Source organism: Herpailurus yagouaroundi, unplaced genomic scaffold (assembly GCF_014898765.1).
Source record: "Herpailurus yagouaroundi ecotype Mexico unplaced genomic scaffold, PumYag 213, whole genome shotgun sequence".
Lineage (NCBI taxonomy): Eukaryota > Metazoa > Chordata > Mammalia > Carnivora > Felidae > Herpailurus > Herpailurus yagouaroundi.
In genome coordinates, this window is record NW_024412444.1 from 11,769,420 (window position 1) to 11,786,462 (window position 17,043).

Here is a 17,043-nt window from a genome sequence, read left to right on the forward strand (position 1 = left end):
TAATAACTGGGCTATTTCACAATAGAATATCAGCCCCTCTCCCACTTCTATCCCCTCAGGGAGGATTGTTGTGGCTTAGGAAGGGTTTTTGGTAACCACATTCCCCGGCCCTTAGATCTGAAAAGTATTTTATTTCACCCAGATGCAGCAGAAAATGGGATATATTAGTGTTCTCCATCATTCATTATCTCTACTGTGTTGTTTATTATGCTCTAGACTTGTTGGGGGAGGTCATCAGTATGCAAAAGGAGACAGGGCTCTTGAGAAGGATAAAATCTACTGGTTACAGTTGCCTAAGATATATCAGCAAGTTATAAAAAAGGAAATTCCAAACCATTGTATCCCAACTAATAATACACACCCACAATAATGTATCGTTAGAAAAAAGCTAGGAACATCATCAAATTCTTATAGTGGTTATCTCTCGGGAACGCAAGTATAAGAGATGTTGACATTTCCTTTGTTTTCTGTCTTATGTTCTCCTTTTTCTCCTATTACATAAGAATTAGAAATCAGTAGAGAATGAATAAGCAGTCTGGGTCTATTGAGTTTTATTTGTTACGTTATGTATCTCTATCATGCACGAATTCTTTAAATAATTGTATATTATCTTTGCAACCAGATAAAAATGGGTAAGATTTTAAAACCTTGTGTGATAAAATATACTAGAGAGAGAACTAGTAATGGACAGGTTGGGAAGAGAGGGGGGCAGGTAAAGGAAGTCTGCCTGGAAAGGGTGCAAGGATTTGTGTTGGGCCTGGAATGACTCAGAGCTGAGAGGGAGAAAGGAAGGAGGGCATTTCAGGTTTGAGGAAGGAGTGGGAGAAGAGTGGTGCCATCTAACTATGAGAAAGAAGTAGAGTACCCCAATACATGTGCTTAATTCCATGTATTCAAAACCATGATTTTCCTCTCCAAAGACCTCAAACTTAGTCTCTTGGTCCAAGGTCATACACTTTCTTTAATTGACAAAAAGTCTTTCGTCCTAAGTTATTTAGCAGATATGGAAACAAGCTTGGGGTGTGTGTGTGTGTGTGTGTGTGTGTGTGTGTGTGTGAGGAAGCAACCAGAAATCACACTGCCTTGCAGTCTGGATGCTAAGAAATGACCGTATTCCACATCAACAGGAGCTCCTTACTTCCTGTTGGTCTTTACTATTCCTGGAGTGATAGTTAGACCACTATCCTAGTTGACTATTGTAATCTAAAGCTTGTCATTTGTTATTTAGCAATAACAACTTCCAGTAGTTGAGTATTTACAATGAGACAGGTTCTGTGCAAAGTACTTTACATTCGTGGCTTCATTTCACCTTTTCCATAATGATGCAAGGTGGGATTTACCACCACTCATAGGGGAGGAACCTGAAGGTTGAGAAATGTGTTCTTAGTAACACGGCGTGTGAGTGCTGTCTCCGGGATCCTGTACGGTTTTCCCAGTGGCTCTCATGTAGTCAGCTTCGGTAAAAAGTCAGCTTGGTCATAATAAAGCCTGTAGTTTGCCAGGATCTAAAAATAATGGCCAGACTTTTGGTCTGGGGCATCACACCTCAGTGTTGCTACTTACTGTTAGTTTGTCTATGTGGCAGGGAGAGTCATCATTTCCATTTCAGCTTGTGGAATATTGTATCATTAACATTATTGTGCAAAAGCTGTTTTATGGTGTCTAATGAAGAGGTTGAGCTGCTGCCCCAAGTCTCTGGAAGGCTTCCTAATTTTTAGTTTGCACTGTGAAAATTGTACAATATTTTTGCCACACCTGAACCGAATATTTTCTCCAGCTTTTCATTAATTCTACTTAGAATCTCTCTCAGCTACAGAGTGACTTCTTGCACTGAGTCTATAGGGTTCAATATATTTTTTTTTTATTGTGAGTTGATTGGGTGCCTTCTCATCATGTTTTCAACGTGCATTAATCTGAACCAAATCCAAATATGATTTTATGTTTATAGCACCACTTCGAACTCCGTGTTCATGGTCTTGCACATTTGTTTACTGATTTTGTTTTTTCTTAGTTCATATCTCTTATTGAAAACCTCAAAAATAAATATAGAGAAGTATGGAGATGAAAATTTAAACAATCCATAGCCCACCATTTAGGGGCAACATCTATTAACATGTTGTTTTTTTAAATAGAGATCTTCCTTTTCTTACTTAACTCTACATGTGAGACTTTCCCATTATCACTAAGCTTTTCTTAAAAGAATGTTTTTAACAAATATATAATATTCCATTTTAAGGTTGCATTGTAATTTATTTAATTATTCCCCATTGATCACTTTAGGCTGATGCCATATCTTTTGCTTTTATGGGCAACACTGTGCTGCTTTTCTCCTCCTATCAGTCATCCTAATGGAGGTCCCCCAAGGAGCCATTTGGTCCAAGTAATTCAAAGATGTGTCTGATGTTTGCTAATGAGTGAAAACACATAAACCAGTACTAATGGTGGCAGTGCAGCCAATGGTATAATAACAGTGATAGATAACATCCATTGCCTACTGCTCACCTACCAGGTGCTTGGCTAAGCCCTTGACGTATTTCATCTTACCTAATCCTCACTGCAACTTTGTGAGGTAGTCATTACTATGCCCTTTTACAGATAAGGAAACTGTGATCCAGAGAGATTAACTTTCTCAAGGTCCCTCAGCTCTTAAGTTGACTTGAAGCCATGTCTATTTTACTCCAAAGCCTGTGCTCTTAACATAAAGCCATGTTTTATAGTCAAAAGACTAGACTCTGTTCCTATTCCAACACTTACCTTGGGCCCAGTCACTAAATTCCCTGGTACTCAGATTTCTCATCTATTATAAAAGGCAAGGGGCGCCTGGGTGGCTTGGTCGGTTAAGCGTCGGACTTCGGCTCAAGTCATGATCTCACGGTCCGTGAGTTCAAGCCCCACGTCGGGCTCTGTGCTGACAGCTCAGAGCCTGGAGCCTGTTTCAGATTCTGTGTCTCCCTCTCTCTCTGCCCCTCCCCTGTTCATGCTCTGTCTCTCTCTGTCTCAAAAATAAATAAACGTTAAAATAAAAAAAGGGCAAAAATGCAAGGATCTGTCCAGTTGCCTCTCCCAAGACTAGCGTGAGGCTCAAAAGTAATGGAAGCCCCAGAACTGAGAAGTTTTATTTCTCAATTTAAGTTAATTGCTCTAATAAAGCCTTAAATGAGAGACTCCTCCAGGATGCTCTTCAAGAACATTTTCGGATCCCATCCATAACTACTGTACATTGTAGTAGCAGCATACAAACCTGTTTTCCTCTGACAGTCCCACCCTAACCTCCAATGTTTAGTAATAAAAACCATCTGCTACAAAATATCAATGCTAAATACAGAGAATTTCCCTAGCTTGAACTCTCTTTATTGGAGCATGTTATCTTTAGCTATAGAGACCTTCTGTTTTTGGAAAAGGGCGAGGGAGCACCCTGCTGAACAGGCGACAGTAACAAATCAAATCTGTTCCATCATGCCTCACCTGCTGAGTTAACATTTCCTCTGACACATGTAAAGGGTCCCTCTTTTCCCACCTGACAGACAGTCCCCATTGCACCCATAGCATCTTTTCCACATACCCAGCTCAGGCATAAACATGAGCACCCATTTCCTAAATCTGCATTATCTGTGCTTCTAATGGCTATTGTTATTTTAGCTGCCAGTAATTATGAGCTTTAGGTTTTTGACTGGTTTGCTAAGCTGGATTCCCTCGTGGAAATTGTTACTTGTCCTGGAACATTTTTTTTCATTTCCCACTCCCAGAGGAATCTATGTATGTGTTTCTGTTTTTATGCTATCCATCCCAATTCTGGGTCTCCTAGTCACCATGGACTGGTGTTTTTCACTCCCAGGGACATTCAGCAGTGAAGGTGTTTTGATTGTCACAATTGGGGTGAGTGCACTTCTGGCATCTAAGGGTTACAGATAGGATATTGCTAAACATCCTGCAAGATACAGGACAACCCCTCACAACAAAGAATTTTCTGGTCCAAAATGTAACTGGTGGTGAGGTTTACAATCCCTGTCAGTAGCCTGAAAGTCATTTATTTGGGCACATGCACCCCACCACACTCTGAAACTTACCTTAGGGGAAGAGGATAGGATATTGGTTAAAATTGGTGGCAGGGGCATGGGCGGGGACAAGGGGACTCAAATAGACCAGACCTGTATAGTCATTCTGAGTTCACCACTGACCTGGGTATAAATTCTAGAGCATCATTCATTAGCTGTATGACCTTCAGGGAAGTGTTACCCTTTCTGAGCCTCTGGTTTCTTCATCTGTAAAACAGGAGTAGCAATCCTTACTTGTTGGCTATACAAGGCTCTAAAGCTGCCCTCACTGTGCCCAGCACATACAAACATGCCATTTGTTCAGTAAGCAAAATTGTTGAGATCCTACCATGTGCGTGCCAGTTGCTGAAAAGTCCATCAATGAACAGAATAGATAGATATCCTTGCCTTCAAGGAGATTACCTAAAATGGGAGGAAACAGACATGTCTGAAACAAACCAGGGCACAGCACATGGTGAAAATAGAGAAAAGTAAAGCAGGAGGAGGGGGAAAGCATTGGAAGGGACATGGCTGTTTTCCTCTTTCAAGAGGCATCCTCTTCTTTGGGACTTTTCTCCTGTGTAGTCACATGTTCCTCCTCCAGCTCCAAGCCTCTCCTCTAATTGTGCCCAGTTGTACTGAGGACTGATAGAGGTGCAGGTCATGGTGCGTGGTCTTGACCACCCACCCATGGCTTGGGCCTAGTTGGCTGTGGGCTGGCCAGCTGCTGACCACACACCTGACCAGCACTCTTTATTGCTTCTTTGGGATTCTTCTTTTCAACATCCTCCCCCTAAATGGAGTTTAAAATATCAAAATGTTTCTTTTAATCCAGCCTGACTAAAGGTGTGTATCTGAAGTTTGATTGGTCAAAGAGTCACTCATTAATTATTCCTAAATGTGAGTAAATGCATTCCCTCTCCTTAACTAGATTTAAAATCTTAGAAGGCCAGGGCCCATATCATTGAAACCTCCCCACAATGCATGATTTGCATGTAAGTAGCAGGTACACAGCCCTCAAGGTAGAAAGAGCTCAGGTTGTGGACTGAGGTATATCTGGTTTTGAATCCTGCCTGAACAAGTACCTTAGCCCCTTTGAGCCTCAGTTTCCTCATCAGTAAAACGGGAATAAACCTCCACCTTGTGGGTGGTTGTGAGGATGGGAGAGAATTCATCAGAATTGTTAAACATGGGCAGGCACAGAAAGAGTGATATATGTGAATTTTGCCCAGTCTCTTCCCCCTTTGTTCCTAAGCCCAGCAATCACTGAGGAAACACAAAACAAAGAATTCTTAACAATAGAGCTCAAGTAATACAGCTCACCTCTCTCTTTTCCCCCCAAACTGCAAAGGAAGAAAATCTCCAACTCTCTGGGAAATTTTTCAAGAAATACGTGAAAATGTGCTCAGTCTTACATTCAAAACATGAAACTGAAGTTAAGGTATACAGTTGACCCTTGAACAATGCAGGGGTTAGGGACACCAATATCTCCCACATTCCACAGAGAGTTGAAAATCCATATATAACTTTTGATCCCCTAAAACTTAACTACTTTATAGCCCGCTGTTGACTGGAAGCCTTACCAATGACCTAAAAGCCAATTAGCACATATTTTGTATGTTATATGTATTCTATACTGTATTCTTACAATAAAGTAAGCTAGGAAAGAAAATGTTATTAAAATAATAAGAGAGAAAAAATACATTTACAGTACTGGACTGTATTTATCCAAAAAAATCGTGTAAGTGGACCCTCAAAGTTCAAACCCATGTTGTGTAAGCATCAACTGTGGTTGTTTTCTCTATTAGATTGATAATAATATCCTGTTGATAAGAATATGGAAAAAGGTAATTCATATACCTTTCTGGGGACAATAAAATTGAAACAGGCTGTTTAGAGGTCAATTTGACAGTGCATATCAAATGTTAAAATGTTGATATTTCTTAAACCAAGGAATTCTACTTCAGGAATTTGCTTTACAAAAATAGCAGCACTGATGTTCACTGAAGCACTTTTTGTAATAGCCAGACACTGGAAACGATTTTAATGTCCATCAGTTGGCAGTTGATTAAATCCATGTGGTCCATCTGGACCATGGGATACTAACTCTGCACCCATTAAAAAGAGTGATTTTGGAATGATGGAAATGTTTTGGAACTACATGGAGGTGGTGTTTGTACAGCATTGTGAATGTACTAAAGACCACTGAATTGTTCACAAAAATGGCTAATTTGTGTTATGTGATTTTCACCCCCCTAAATTAGTTTTTTTTGAATAATGAGTCTTATATACTAACATGGAGAGACATATTGTTGAGTAAAAAGAGAAAACATTCTGGTTTTTTGTGATTGTTGGCAAATACATTTAAGAGGTTTGGAAAGATCTAGAACAAACTTAGTAGCAGTTACTTCCAGAAAGTAGACTTGGGAAAATGAGGGGATTTGTACTTAATTTATATACTTCTGTAATGTATGAAAATTTAAAGTTAGTGTAAGTTCCTTGCAAACTGGCAGTGGGGAGGGGGAATTTGAAGTTGGGGGTTGAAACTGTTACAAGGTGGGCGGTTGATTCAAGTGAAAGTGGAAAATGTCTTTCATTTTGAATCTTATTTTTGTGTTTTCCTCTCTTTCTGCTCTTTAATTCCTACCCCAGCTCTAATCAGAAGCGAAAACTGAGATCAGTGAGTAACCTGATGACTCACTTTGCTTGTTTTGACCTTTCCCTGCCTGTGGCTAATTGATTCTGAGTAGTGAGGATCTGCAAGCATTAGTCTGGTCACTGTTTATAAGGGCCTGTTTTCAAGAGATCACAAGGATTTGCAAGATACCTTTAGTGAACTGCGTATTTGGTGCAAGTCCTTTCTTGACCAGCATAGGGCTGGTCCAGTGATCATGAGCTCACTAATGAGCCCAGGGGCTGATGGATGCCTGTGCCAGCCTGAGGAACTCATGTTGCTACTTGCAAACAGCTAGCTTCCTGCTTCTAAAAGGTTGTGGTAATACCTTGAAGCCCCTTAGAAGTTTCTTTTTACATTTTTCATTTATTCATTTTTTTTCTTGAATTACAAAAAAAATTTATAAACTAGAATAAAAATCACCTATAATGTCATCAGGCAAAAAAAAAAAAAGAATTTTGTGGTGTTCCTTTTATATCTTAGCTCTTGTGCTTTTTTTCATAATTACAAACAGTATTCATGTACAGGTTTTAGTTCTGATTTTAACTTACATAGAAGGGATTTTTAGCTGTTAAAATTATCTCAGAACTGTCTAATTGGCTAGATAATATACTGTCAAGCAGATGAATTATAACTTATTTAACAATACCCTTATGTTGAATAGCTCTCATAAAATTTACTTTCTTAAATTTTATTGTTGAATCTCAAAATATTTGGAAGCTAGAATATCTTAGTGATGACAGCATATATGCCACAATCAAAATCAGTTCTTGCCCTCAGGAAGTTTTTAGGTCAGAGCAGGTGACCGGGAAGTGTAACAAAATGTGATCATTGCTGTGTCAGAGATATGCCCAGATTGCCCTGGGAAAGAGTGGGACAACATTGGTAAAGGCTTTCTTAAGGGAAGAGTTTGAGTTATATCCTGAGGACACTTAGGAGTTAGCCAGCTAGTAAATGGAAGAAAAACATTCTCAGAAAAGAAGACTGTTTGAAGGATGCACAGAGGGATGGCAGAACATGATTCATTTAGGAAATGGCAGATTGCCCAGGAGGGCTGGAGAATAGAGGACTCACGGGTGAGTGGCAGGAGGTGAATCTAGATATATAGAATGTGGTTAGATTACAAGAGGCTTTCTATGCCAAACTGAGGAACTTCTCACTGAAGGCCGTAGACATGTGGCCACAGCCTTGCCTTGCTAATTGAGAACGTGGTTTTGAGTGCAGAAACACCTCATTGCTTTGGCAAAGTTTAAGTGTGTTGAAATCTTCTAGGATGAAGGCTGAAGATGGTGCACTTAGCTTTCTTCTTAATCATTTGTATTTGTCATGAGAAGGCACTCTGACAGCATGTTTCAGCCACAAGGGTGAACTTTGGGTAGTTAGAACACTCTGAAGTCTACTAGAACCTCTTTGGAAAATAAAGTATGTCAGGGCAGGCATCATTTGCTGCCAAGATAGTATTTAGTATGTATATTTGTTGGTACTTTTCAAGTTGACAGAATCCCAACTGAGATTAATGTAAACAGAAGGGGGAATGTATTAGCCCCTTAATCTAAAAGTGACCCTTAAAAAAAATAATAAATAAATAAATACATACATACATACATACATAAATAAAAGTGACCCTTAATGGCTTCATGCACAGTGGGATCCAGAGGTTTAAACAGTGTGGGTAAAGCTTGTGCCCTCCCTCCATCAGTCTCTCTCTCTCTCTCTCTCTCTCTCTCTCTCTCTCTCTCCTTCATTCTGTGTGTCCCTTTATTCTCCACAACAGCAAACAGACTTAACCACGTGAATAGAGAGAGTTGTGGCAAGAAATTCCTGCTTATGTTATCTCTTAAGTTCACAATACCAAAGGAATAAAGGCCCTTCCACTCTTTCTCCCATGTACCACTTAGCAGATTTCAGGGAATCAGGTGCTGCTCCCTGAACCGGGGTGGAGGAGTACTCTGACTGGTCAGGTCTGAGGGATCCCACCCTAACTGCGCACCAGACCCAATACCCAAGGATAGCAGGCTTCTGTTCCTAGATGGAAGAGAAGAATAGGAATACTGGCCAGATGTAAAGGACATCCACTACTGTTAACCCTTGTTCTTCTGAAGAGGGGGCTGTCTCCTGGAAAAAAAGAGGAGCCCGTGGCTCCCCTGAGAGCTGCCTCCATGCATGTCTCTTTGCTGTGTCCAGGTCTCACAGAACAGATACCCCCAGCACATGTGTGAAGGCAGCCCCTTTGCCCAATTTCCCTTAGCACGTAGGCTCAAGAAAATGCCCCACTTCCCAAAAGGCCTTGTGGCATTGTCCTTTCTTTCTTGCAAACATCTGATTTATGTTCTGTCAGTGACAGGAAGCTGCTCAAACGATCCACCCTAGTCCTGCCACTGCCCCCATGACAGTTTGTTTTTCTCATTGTTTAGCGTTCCATTAGCTTCCGCAGTGAGAGCCGTCCTGACATCCTCACCCCCCGACCCTGGTCCAGAAATGCCGCCCCCTCAAGCACGAAGCGGAGAGATAGCAAGCTGTGGAGTGAGACCTTCGATGTGTGCGTCAATCAGATGCTTCCGTCCAAGGAAATCAAACGTCAGGAGGTAGGCTTGGGACCCAGGAGCTGGCCCTGTGTCTGGAACAAAATGCACTATAGGCGGGAGCCAAACTGGGTCTATCTACACCACAGGCTCCGAATCAATTCTTCCTTGCATTTGTAGGAGGACAAATGGGGGTGTCAAACCTTGTAAGGAACTAAGAAACCAGCACCCAGCTGGGTGGGTGGTTCCTGCTTTAAAAAGAAACTGATGCGAAAACCTGAATTTACAAAGAAAATGAATTAGGAAGTGTCTATTTAGGATCCTGGAGCTCACAAAGTTAATCACTTTAGGTATATTTTGATAGCAACTTCTAGAATATTTTAAGATATTTGATTGATAAAACTTTGATTCTGTTTTATGGAAAACTTTTCTATGGAAGGCAGTTAATTTCATTACATGTGAATATTTGGTACCAATGGCCCTAAATGACTGTGGTAATATTGCCCTTTATAGAAAGCTTGTCAGGTGCCAGACTGTGCCAAAACACTTTAAATGTGCATCATCTAGTGAAACCCTTGGAACATCTATTTCTGTGGAAAACCTGACATTGACAAAAGGAATACTTGAAAACTTTCTAGGTTTTGGACTCAGCCATTCTTTTCTAGGAATCTATCTGCCAGACACACTTGAACACAGATGAAAAGATATATATGTAAGCATATTCATCACAGTAATGTTTATAATAGTGCTAGAAGGAGCCTGAACATCTATTGCCAGGGACAGGCTAAATAATATGTCTCTGTACATGGAAGACTACGTAGCTGCAGAAACACAAGAAGTGCTGATGCGCATGTACGGATGGCTGAGTGGATAAAGCAAGGCACAAAGTAGGGTGTGTTATGTTCTTTTACCATTTATGTAAAAGAAAGGAAAAATAAATGTATGTGTGTACGTGCATATATTTGCTTGTAGAATCATAAAATATTTCTGGAAGGACACACAAGGAACTGATAACATTGTTGCTTCCTGGGAAGGAGCTGGGTGGCTGGAAGGAGGTTAGAAGGAAAGTTTTCACCACCTACCCATATGTACACTATAAAATTTGAACTATGTTGTGTTTTTTTTTTTAATGTTTATTTACTTTTGAGAGAGACAGAGTACAAGCAGGGAAGGGGCAAAGAGTGAGGGAGACAGAATCCGAAGCAGGTTCCAGGCTCCGAGCTGTCAGCACAGAGCCCAACGCGGGGCTCGAACTCACCAACCTTGAGATCATGACCTGAGCCGAAGTTGGACACTTAACTGACTGAGCCACGCAGGCGCCCCAAATTTGAATTATGTTAATGTATTATCTAGTCAAAAGAAATAATAAAGCATTTAAGGGGTGCCTGGGTGGCTCAGTCAGTTAAGCATCTGACTTCAGCTCAGGTCATGATCTCGTGGTTTGTGGGTTTGAGCCCCACATCAGGCTCTGTGCAGACAGCTCGGAGCCTGGAGCCTGCTTCGGATTCTGTGTCTCCCTCTCTCTCTGCCCTTCCCCTGCTCACGCTTGGTCTCTCTCTCAAAAAACAAATAGACATTAAAATAAATAAAGTGAGATGCTAGGTGAAAGCACACTTAAAAAAAGGCATTTAAAAATAATACATGCACTGAAAAAAACCTGTGAAGAAACATGGCAAGATCTTAATGATGGTTAAAGATGGTATTACAGGTACATTAAAATTTTCTGCTTTTGTGTTTTGTAACACAGAAGTTTCGTAACTTTTTTGTGTTTTCCCAAGTGTCAATAGTATAAATATGTAATTTGTACAATCTGATAGAGGGAAGGAAGGAAGGAGGGACTGATTCTGCAGATCAGATTATTAAGGCACAGTGAATATACATTCACCCATCTACAGCATTACAGAGCTGTGATTTGAACCCAGGTCCTATCCTACTCCAAAGCCCATGGTCTTCATGGTGACAGTGTGCTGCCCCACAGCAAACATCTGAATGTGGTGTTTCTCAGTATGGGGTTCTGGGGTTTTCCTCTCCTGGAGGCCACATCTGGAAGTCAGACAGTCAGGCCTGTGGAAGTGAGCTCTAGTAAAACAGATGTATAAGGAAATCTGAGGAAGGTCCAGATAAAGTCTAGTTAACTGCATTGTGCCAATCCATTTCCTGGTCTTGGTAATGCTCTGTAATTATGGAAGATGCCACCACTGGGGGAAGCAGAGTAATACGTGCACAGGACCTCTCTACACTATTTTTACAATTTCTCCTGTGAGTCCATAATTATTTCAAAGTAAAAGGTTAACAAGATAGAGTGCCAGGAGGGCATGATATGGAGGCTTTACTGGGCCTCAGGAGGGACCACCATGCACTGGCCTCTAGTACAGTATTCTGCCTCCACCTGCTTTACCTGAGAACAAACTCGTTGTCTTATAGTCCACCAGCCCTAGAGATGGAGGGCACTCTCCAAGCCTGCTCACTTCTTCCCTTTAGTCTGAGAGAAATGTAGTAGTCCCCAAACCGTCACTCCTATTAAAGGACTAAACGTATCACCCTTCAACAAGTAATGTTTGCCAACAGTTTAGACTCCCAGATGAGTGAAAGAGTATTCTACGCATTATAGTTCTTCAATTATGATGGCTTAGCAGAGCCAAATTAGAAACGGTCCATTTACACACTCTTACACACAACTGGCTCCTAGAATTTTATTTATTGTACTGTGTAGGGCTGAGAAGTAATTTAGAATGAATTAACTCCACCAGACATTTAGAGTGATAAAATATTGGATTCTTCCTACAATTCCAGCCTCAAGACAAGTGGCTGATAAGAATAAAGCTTTCTCCTGAGATTCACCTTCTGTTGAGTAGAGCAAAGACAAATTGTGATGGCCCAGTTCATAATACTTCCATGTCCATCACTGAGAACAGACCCCGAAATCATTTATGATGGCTGCTGCGCACACGAGAGATGCAGAATCCAACTGTCATTATTTTACCTAAAATAATTCCCTCTTGCTCTGCGGCACCCGAGTTCTGTAACATGAAAGATGACTTCCTGGGTTAGAAACATATGTGAAACCTCTTTCTTCCATAAACAGGAAGCACATTATGCAGAAGTTTTGCAAAAATTGTCCTTTATAGGTTTTAGCTACTAGATGCATTTGCTACAGGTTAATTTAACTTTTTAAAGAATCCTTTAAAAATACTTAAGAAGTTGGTAGATTTGGGGCTTTGGGCAACAGAACCAGTGCTGTTTGAATTTGGTCTCATAAGTGGAATGTTCAGTGGATGCGTTTTTTCTTTGCTTATAGGCAATCTTTGAGCTTTCCCAAGGAGAAGAAGACTTGATAGAGGACTTGAAATTGGCAAAAAAGGTAAATATGAATCCAGTGGTCATTTGGGCCACCTCCTTTTTTTTCTTCTTCTAGGTAATTTCACATTTCTAAGATTGTGCCGTATGAGAACTCTTTTTTGTGACTAAGACAGGCCATCAACAATTGAGAAGAAACTGCACCAACCAAGTAGGGGGGAAATGGCTCAAAACAAGAAGGTTCTCTGGACCTGGTGTCTGTCAGGGTTCTCCTGTGCATGTCTCTAAGGCACCTCAAGTAATACTTGAGTTTAATCAGAAAGTGTTCACAGTGGCCTGGCTCTACATATATTTCGTTGTCTCTCACGTGGGGCCTCCTTACCCATGGAAGAGAGGGTGTGGGTGTCTGAAACTGGAACTGTGTCTTAGAAATAAGGTCGTTTGAATCTCTTAAGTAGAGAGAGTGGTAAAGTGAGACAATTGCATGCTATCATATAAGCTAGGGTCTTTTATATAGAAACGTGTGTTTTAATTACATTGTGTGCCGGAGGGGAGAGGAAACCTGTGCCTTGTAACCTGTATAGTCTTGACAACAAAGCTTTCCCAAAACCTTTCCATTTCAGTGACCCCCATGAAGGCTGAAATCCAGATTCCTTCATCTAATATTCCCAGCCTCTTTAAAGAATTAAGGGTTGGAAAGATGCCTCCCTTCTCTTACATGTCCTTAGTCCAGATTCCTGCTGATATAAAGTGTCCTCTGTAGCATTCCTGGGAGATGGCCATCCACGCTTTGCTTGGACACAGCCAAGAAACTGAGTTTTAGGTGGGGCTGGAGGAGGAGGAAGACAGAGATGACAGAGAAGGCGTTTAACTCTGAGAGACATCTTGCTCCCCCTTCCTGTGTCAAGACCAAGGCTAAGCACCTTATGGGTGTTTCACTGCCTTCCTTTTGCTTGTGGCGGTTCTACCTTCCTGGAGAGCCTTCCTCTCCTTTCAACCATCCGCATCCAGCCGTCCTCCGGGAACTAGCTCAAATCTCAGTTCATTCTTCACCAGTATTTACTGCTTCCTTCTCCATTCAGACAGCTCATCTTAAATCTGCTCTGAATACTCCAGCTTTAATTCTCTCACCCTCGAGGCAGTTATGATTTGATTGATTTTTGCTACTATGTGATATCTCTTCTGTTTCTAATCTTGAGCTATTTTTTAAACATATATCTAATTATCCATGTGTTTTTCTTATCTCCCAATGAGCTTTATAAATATCCTTGGAGGCAGGGACGGTGCCATCTGAGTCTTTGTGCTCTATTACAGTGGCCTATTACTGTGTGTTCTTGTTTAATTATCATTAATAAGAGGTGATAGGATTAACAGAGATTTTGTTGTCTTGGCTTCAAAGCAATCATAAAGGATGCCACCACTTTTTCTTTCTTCCTTTACTTAGTTTAGATATGGACTAATTGAAAAAGAACCTGCTAGTAACTAATTTTGTATAAACAGATATTTTTAAGCTGCAGGATCTTCAATAAAGTAAATTTTTAAAACATCATATGAATCAAATCTTCTCTATACTTAGGATTTGTGCCCTTGCCTAAATGTAGGCTATATTAGAATAAAAAAGCTTTTTAAAAATCTGCTTTGGTTTATCAACAACCGCAAAAGGCTCAAGGCAATACTAGATTCTTATCTGTTCTAGCTACACCCATCTGCTGCTTCCATAGCATTATGGGAGATGTTGTTTGGGGAGAGCCAGGTATTTTGTTATTATGTAGGGCCTCACAGACACAGACACCATTTTACATTAACCACTTGCTTCCTCTGATTAAAAAAAAATGTTTTTAATGTTTATTTTTTTGGGAGAGAGAGAGAGAGCGCGCGCGTGCACACACACATACACACACACACACACACACACACACACGTGCGCACAAGTGGGGCAGGGGCAGAGAGAGAGAGAGAGAGGGAGAGAGATTCCCAAGCAGGCTCTGCACCATCAGCACAAAGCCTGAGGTGGGTCTCAAACCCCCAAATCGTGAGAACATGACTTGAGCCAAAATCAAGAGTTGGATGCTTAATCAACTGAGCCACAGGCGCCCCACTTCCTCTGATTTTAAACGTTTGCTTCCATCTCTTGCCTTTCTTATGCAGGCCTATCACGACCCCATGCTGAAACTCTCCATAATGACAGAGCAAGAGTTGAATCAAATTTTCGGAACACTGGACTCTCTCATTCCTCTACATGAAGGTATAATTTTGTTCACACAATGAGTCATGACTTGTGGCTTTAATTGAGTCATCTTACAAGTCATGATTATGTAATAACTTGATTAACCCAGAATCTACTTCCAGTCCTGTTCATATTTGAATGCCTAATAAAATAAGCATGCTGGTTTTTTGTTTTTTTGTTTCTTGACCAGAGCTCCTTAGTCAGCTTCGAGACGCTCGGAAGCCTGATGGCTCCACTGAACATGTTGGTCCCATCCTCGTGGGCTGGGTAAGAAGAATTCTCTGGTCTTGATTAAAAATAAATTTCAATAATGTAGATAGGAGTTTCATTTAACTAGACTTCTTTTGTTTTTAAGTTTATTTTTGAAAGAGAGAGAGGACAAGCAGAGCAGGAGCAGAGAGAGAGAGAGACAGAGGATCCCAAGCAGACTCCAGACTCTGAGCTGTCAGCACAGAGCCCAACACAGGGCTCAGTCTCAGGAACCGTGAGATCATGACCTTAGCTGAAATCAACAGTTTAGACGCTTAACCAACTGAGCCACCCAGGCGCACCTTAGCTAGACTTTTCTTTGTTGGCAAATGTTGGTTTTACTTCAGAAGAAATTTAAATGGCAAATTCTTAGCAAAATTTATCATTCTGTTTAGGCTTTATCTCTTTAAAGTATGGAAACAATTTTTTCCTGATTATGAATTCATAGCATTGAAAGATAACTTGGGGGGTGCCTGGGTGGCGCAGTCGGTTAAGCGTCCGACTTCAGCCAGGTCACGATCTCGCGGTCCGTGAGTTCGAGCCCCGCGTCAGGCTCTGGGCTGATGGCTTGGAGCCTGGAGCCTGTTTCCGATTCTGTGTCTCCCTCTCTCTCTGCCCCTCCCCCGTTCATGCTCTGTCTCTCTCTGTCCCAAAAATAAATAAACGTTGAAAAAAAAATTTAAAAAAAAAAAAAAAAGAAAGATAACTTGGCCTTTGGCAGTAAGTAAAGGCACATATGAAACAGTTACTAGTTTTATATCAAGTAAAGTAAAACTAGTTAACATCCAATTTAGGCCAATTACTAATAATACAATTATTACCCTTTCTACTCCAGTAAATATTCAGAGACATATTCTTATCCACCACCACCAAAAAAAAAAAAAAAAAAGTGCTTTATTTAGGCTACAAAAAAACCCCCAAAAAACTCTCATGGTAAAATGTAATTTCATAAGCAAGTAGTACTAAACATTGTTAATGTTCAGCATACATCTGATTATAAGTAACTTCATAGGAAGGCTTGGGATTATGCTGACTTCATCCCAAATAACCCATTCTCTTTCCTAATTGAACAAAGAAATCAACTGTGACCTTAGATTAGGGGCTTATGGGTCAACAGATTATGGTCTTGGGTGGAATCTGTGTTTTGTTGGGTGCGTAATGCGGTTGTTCATTTGTCCAGACATGCACTATTTTCCCAGTCCTCACCATTCCCTGTTACTAGATTTTGGTTTCCTTGGAGTCTTGTGTGCACCACCCCAGCTGCAAGTGGTCTTCAGTTGTTATGAAGTGGGTAATAAAAGCAGATCACTTCCATGACTTCTTCCAGGCAGGATTAGATCTCTCATGTCTCTGATCCACACATTGTTCCAGAAAAATAGGCAGGAAGTGCCACAGCAGCAAGCTTTAAAGTCATTCCACTGTTTGGGGAATGTTTTGTGAAGGTTAAAAATCCTACTATCATGTGAGTTTTCTTTATCCAGTTACATTTGTATTTATATTTTAAACTTCCTGTGTCTTCGAGTTCCTACGTTTTGACGTTGATCTCTTATCCTAACTTCTGCTTTTTTTTTTTTTAAGTTTTTAATTTATTTTGAGAGAGTCAGGGGAGGGGCAGAGAGGGAGAGAGAGAATCCCAAGCAGGCTCTGCACTGTCAGCAAGGAGCCCGACACAGGGCTTGAATCCACGAACCGTGAGATCATGACCTGAGCTGAAATCAAGAGTCAGATGCTCAACCTACTGAGCCACCCAGGTGCCCTTAACTTCTGCTTCTCAATTACTTCCTTGATCAAGAAATTTTGAGGGTTTCATGACTGAGATAGCTTTAGTTCACAAGTCAATTTTAGCACTGAGGCCAAAATATCCCAAGGACACCTGAAAGACAAGCAATGTTCTGAGATGAATAATTTAGAAAATGTGCCTTAATATTTCAGGAGAGGCATTCATCTTATATTTTTGACTTTCATTTTATTATAAGCTGTGGTAGATGTTTTAACTTCTTTAGCCTTCAAAGAAATTTCTCTAAAGAAAGCCAGCCAGCT

General features: G+C 40.8%; 1 protein-coding gene across 8 annotated transcripts in view; it reads left to right on the forward strand.

The window, feature by feature from the left end:
- Positions 1-17,043, forward strand: part of ARHGEF3 (Rho guanine nucleotide exchange factor 3) — a 307,785-nt gene that overhangs the window by 270,488 nt on the left and 20,254 nt on the right. For all 8 annotated transcript variants that reach the window (XM_040454717.1, XM_040454720.1, XM_040454719.1 and 5 more), the window contains 4 exons: positions 9,123-9,293; positions 12,529-12,591; positions 14,676-14,772; positions 14,945-15,021. In XM_040454717.1, coding sequence (XP_040310651.1) covers positions 9,123-9,293; positions 12,529-12,591; positions 14,676-14,772; positions 14,945-15,021 — 408 coding nt within the window. The remainder of the gene's footprint in view (positions 1-9,122; positions 9,294-12,528; positions 12,592-14,675; positions 14,773-14,944; positions 15,022-17,043) is intronic.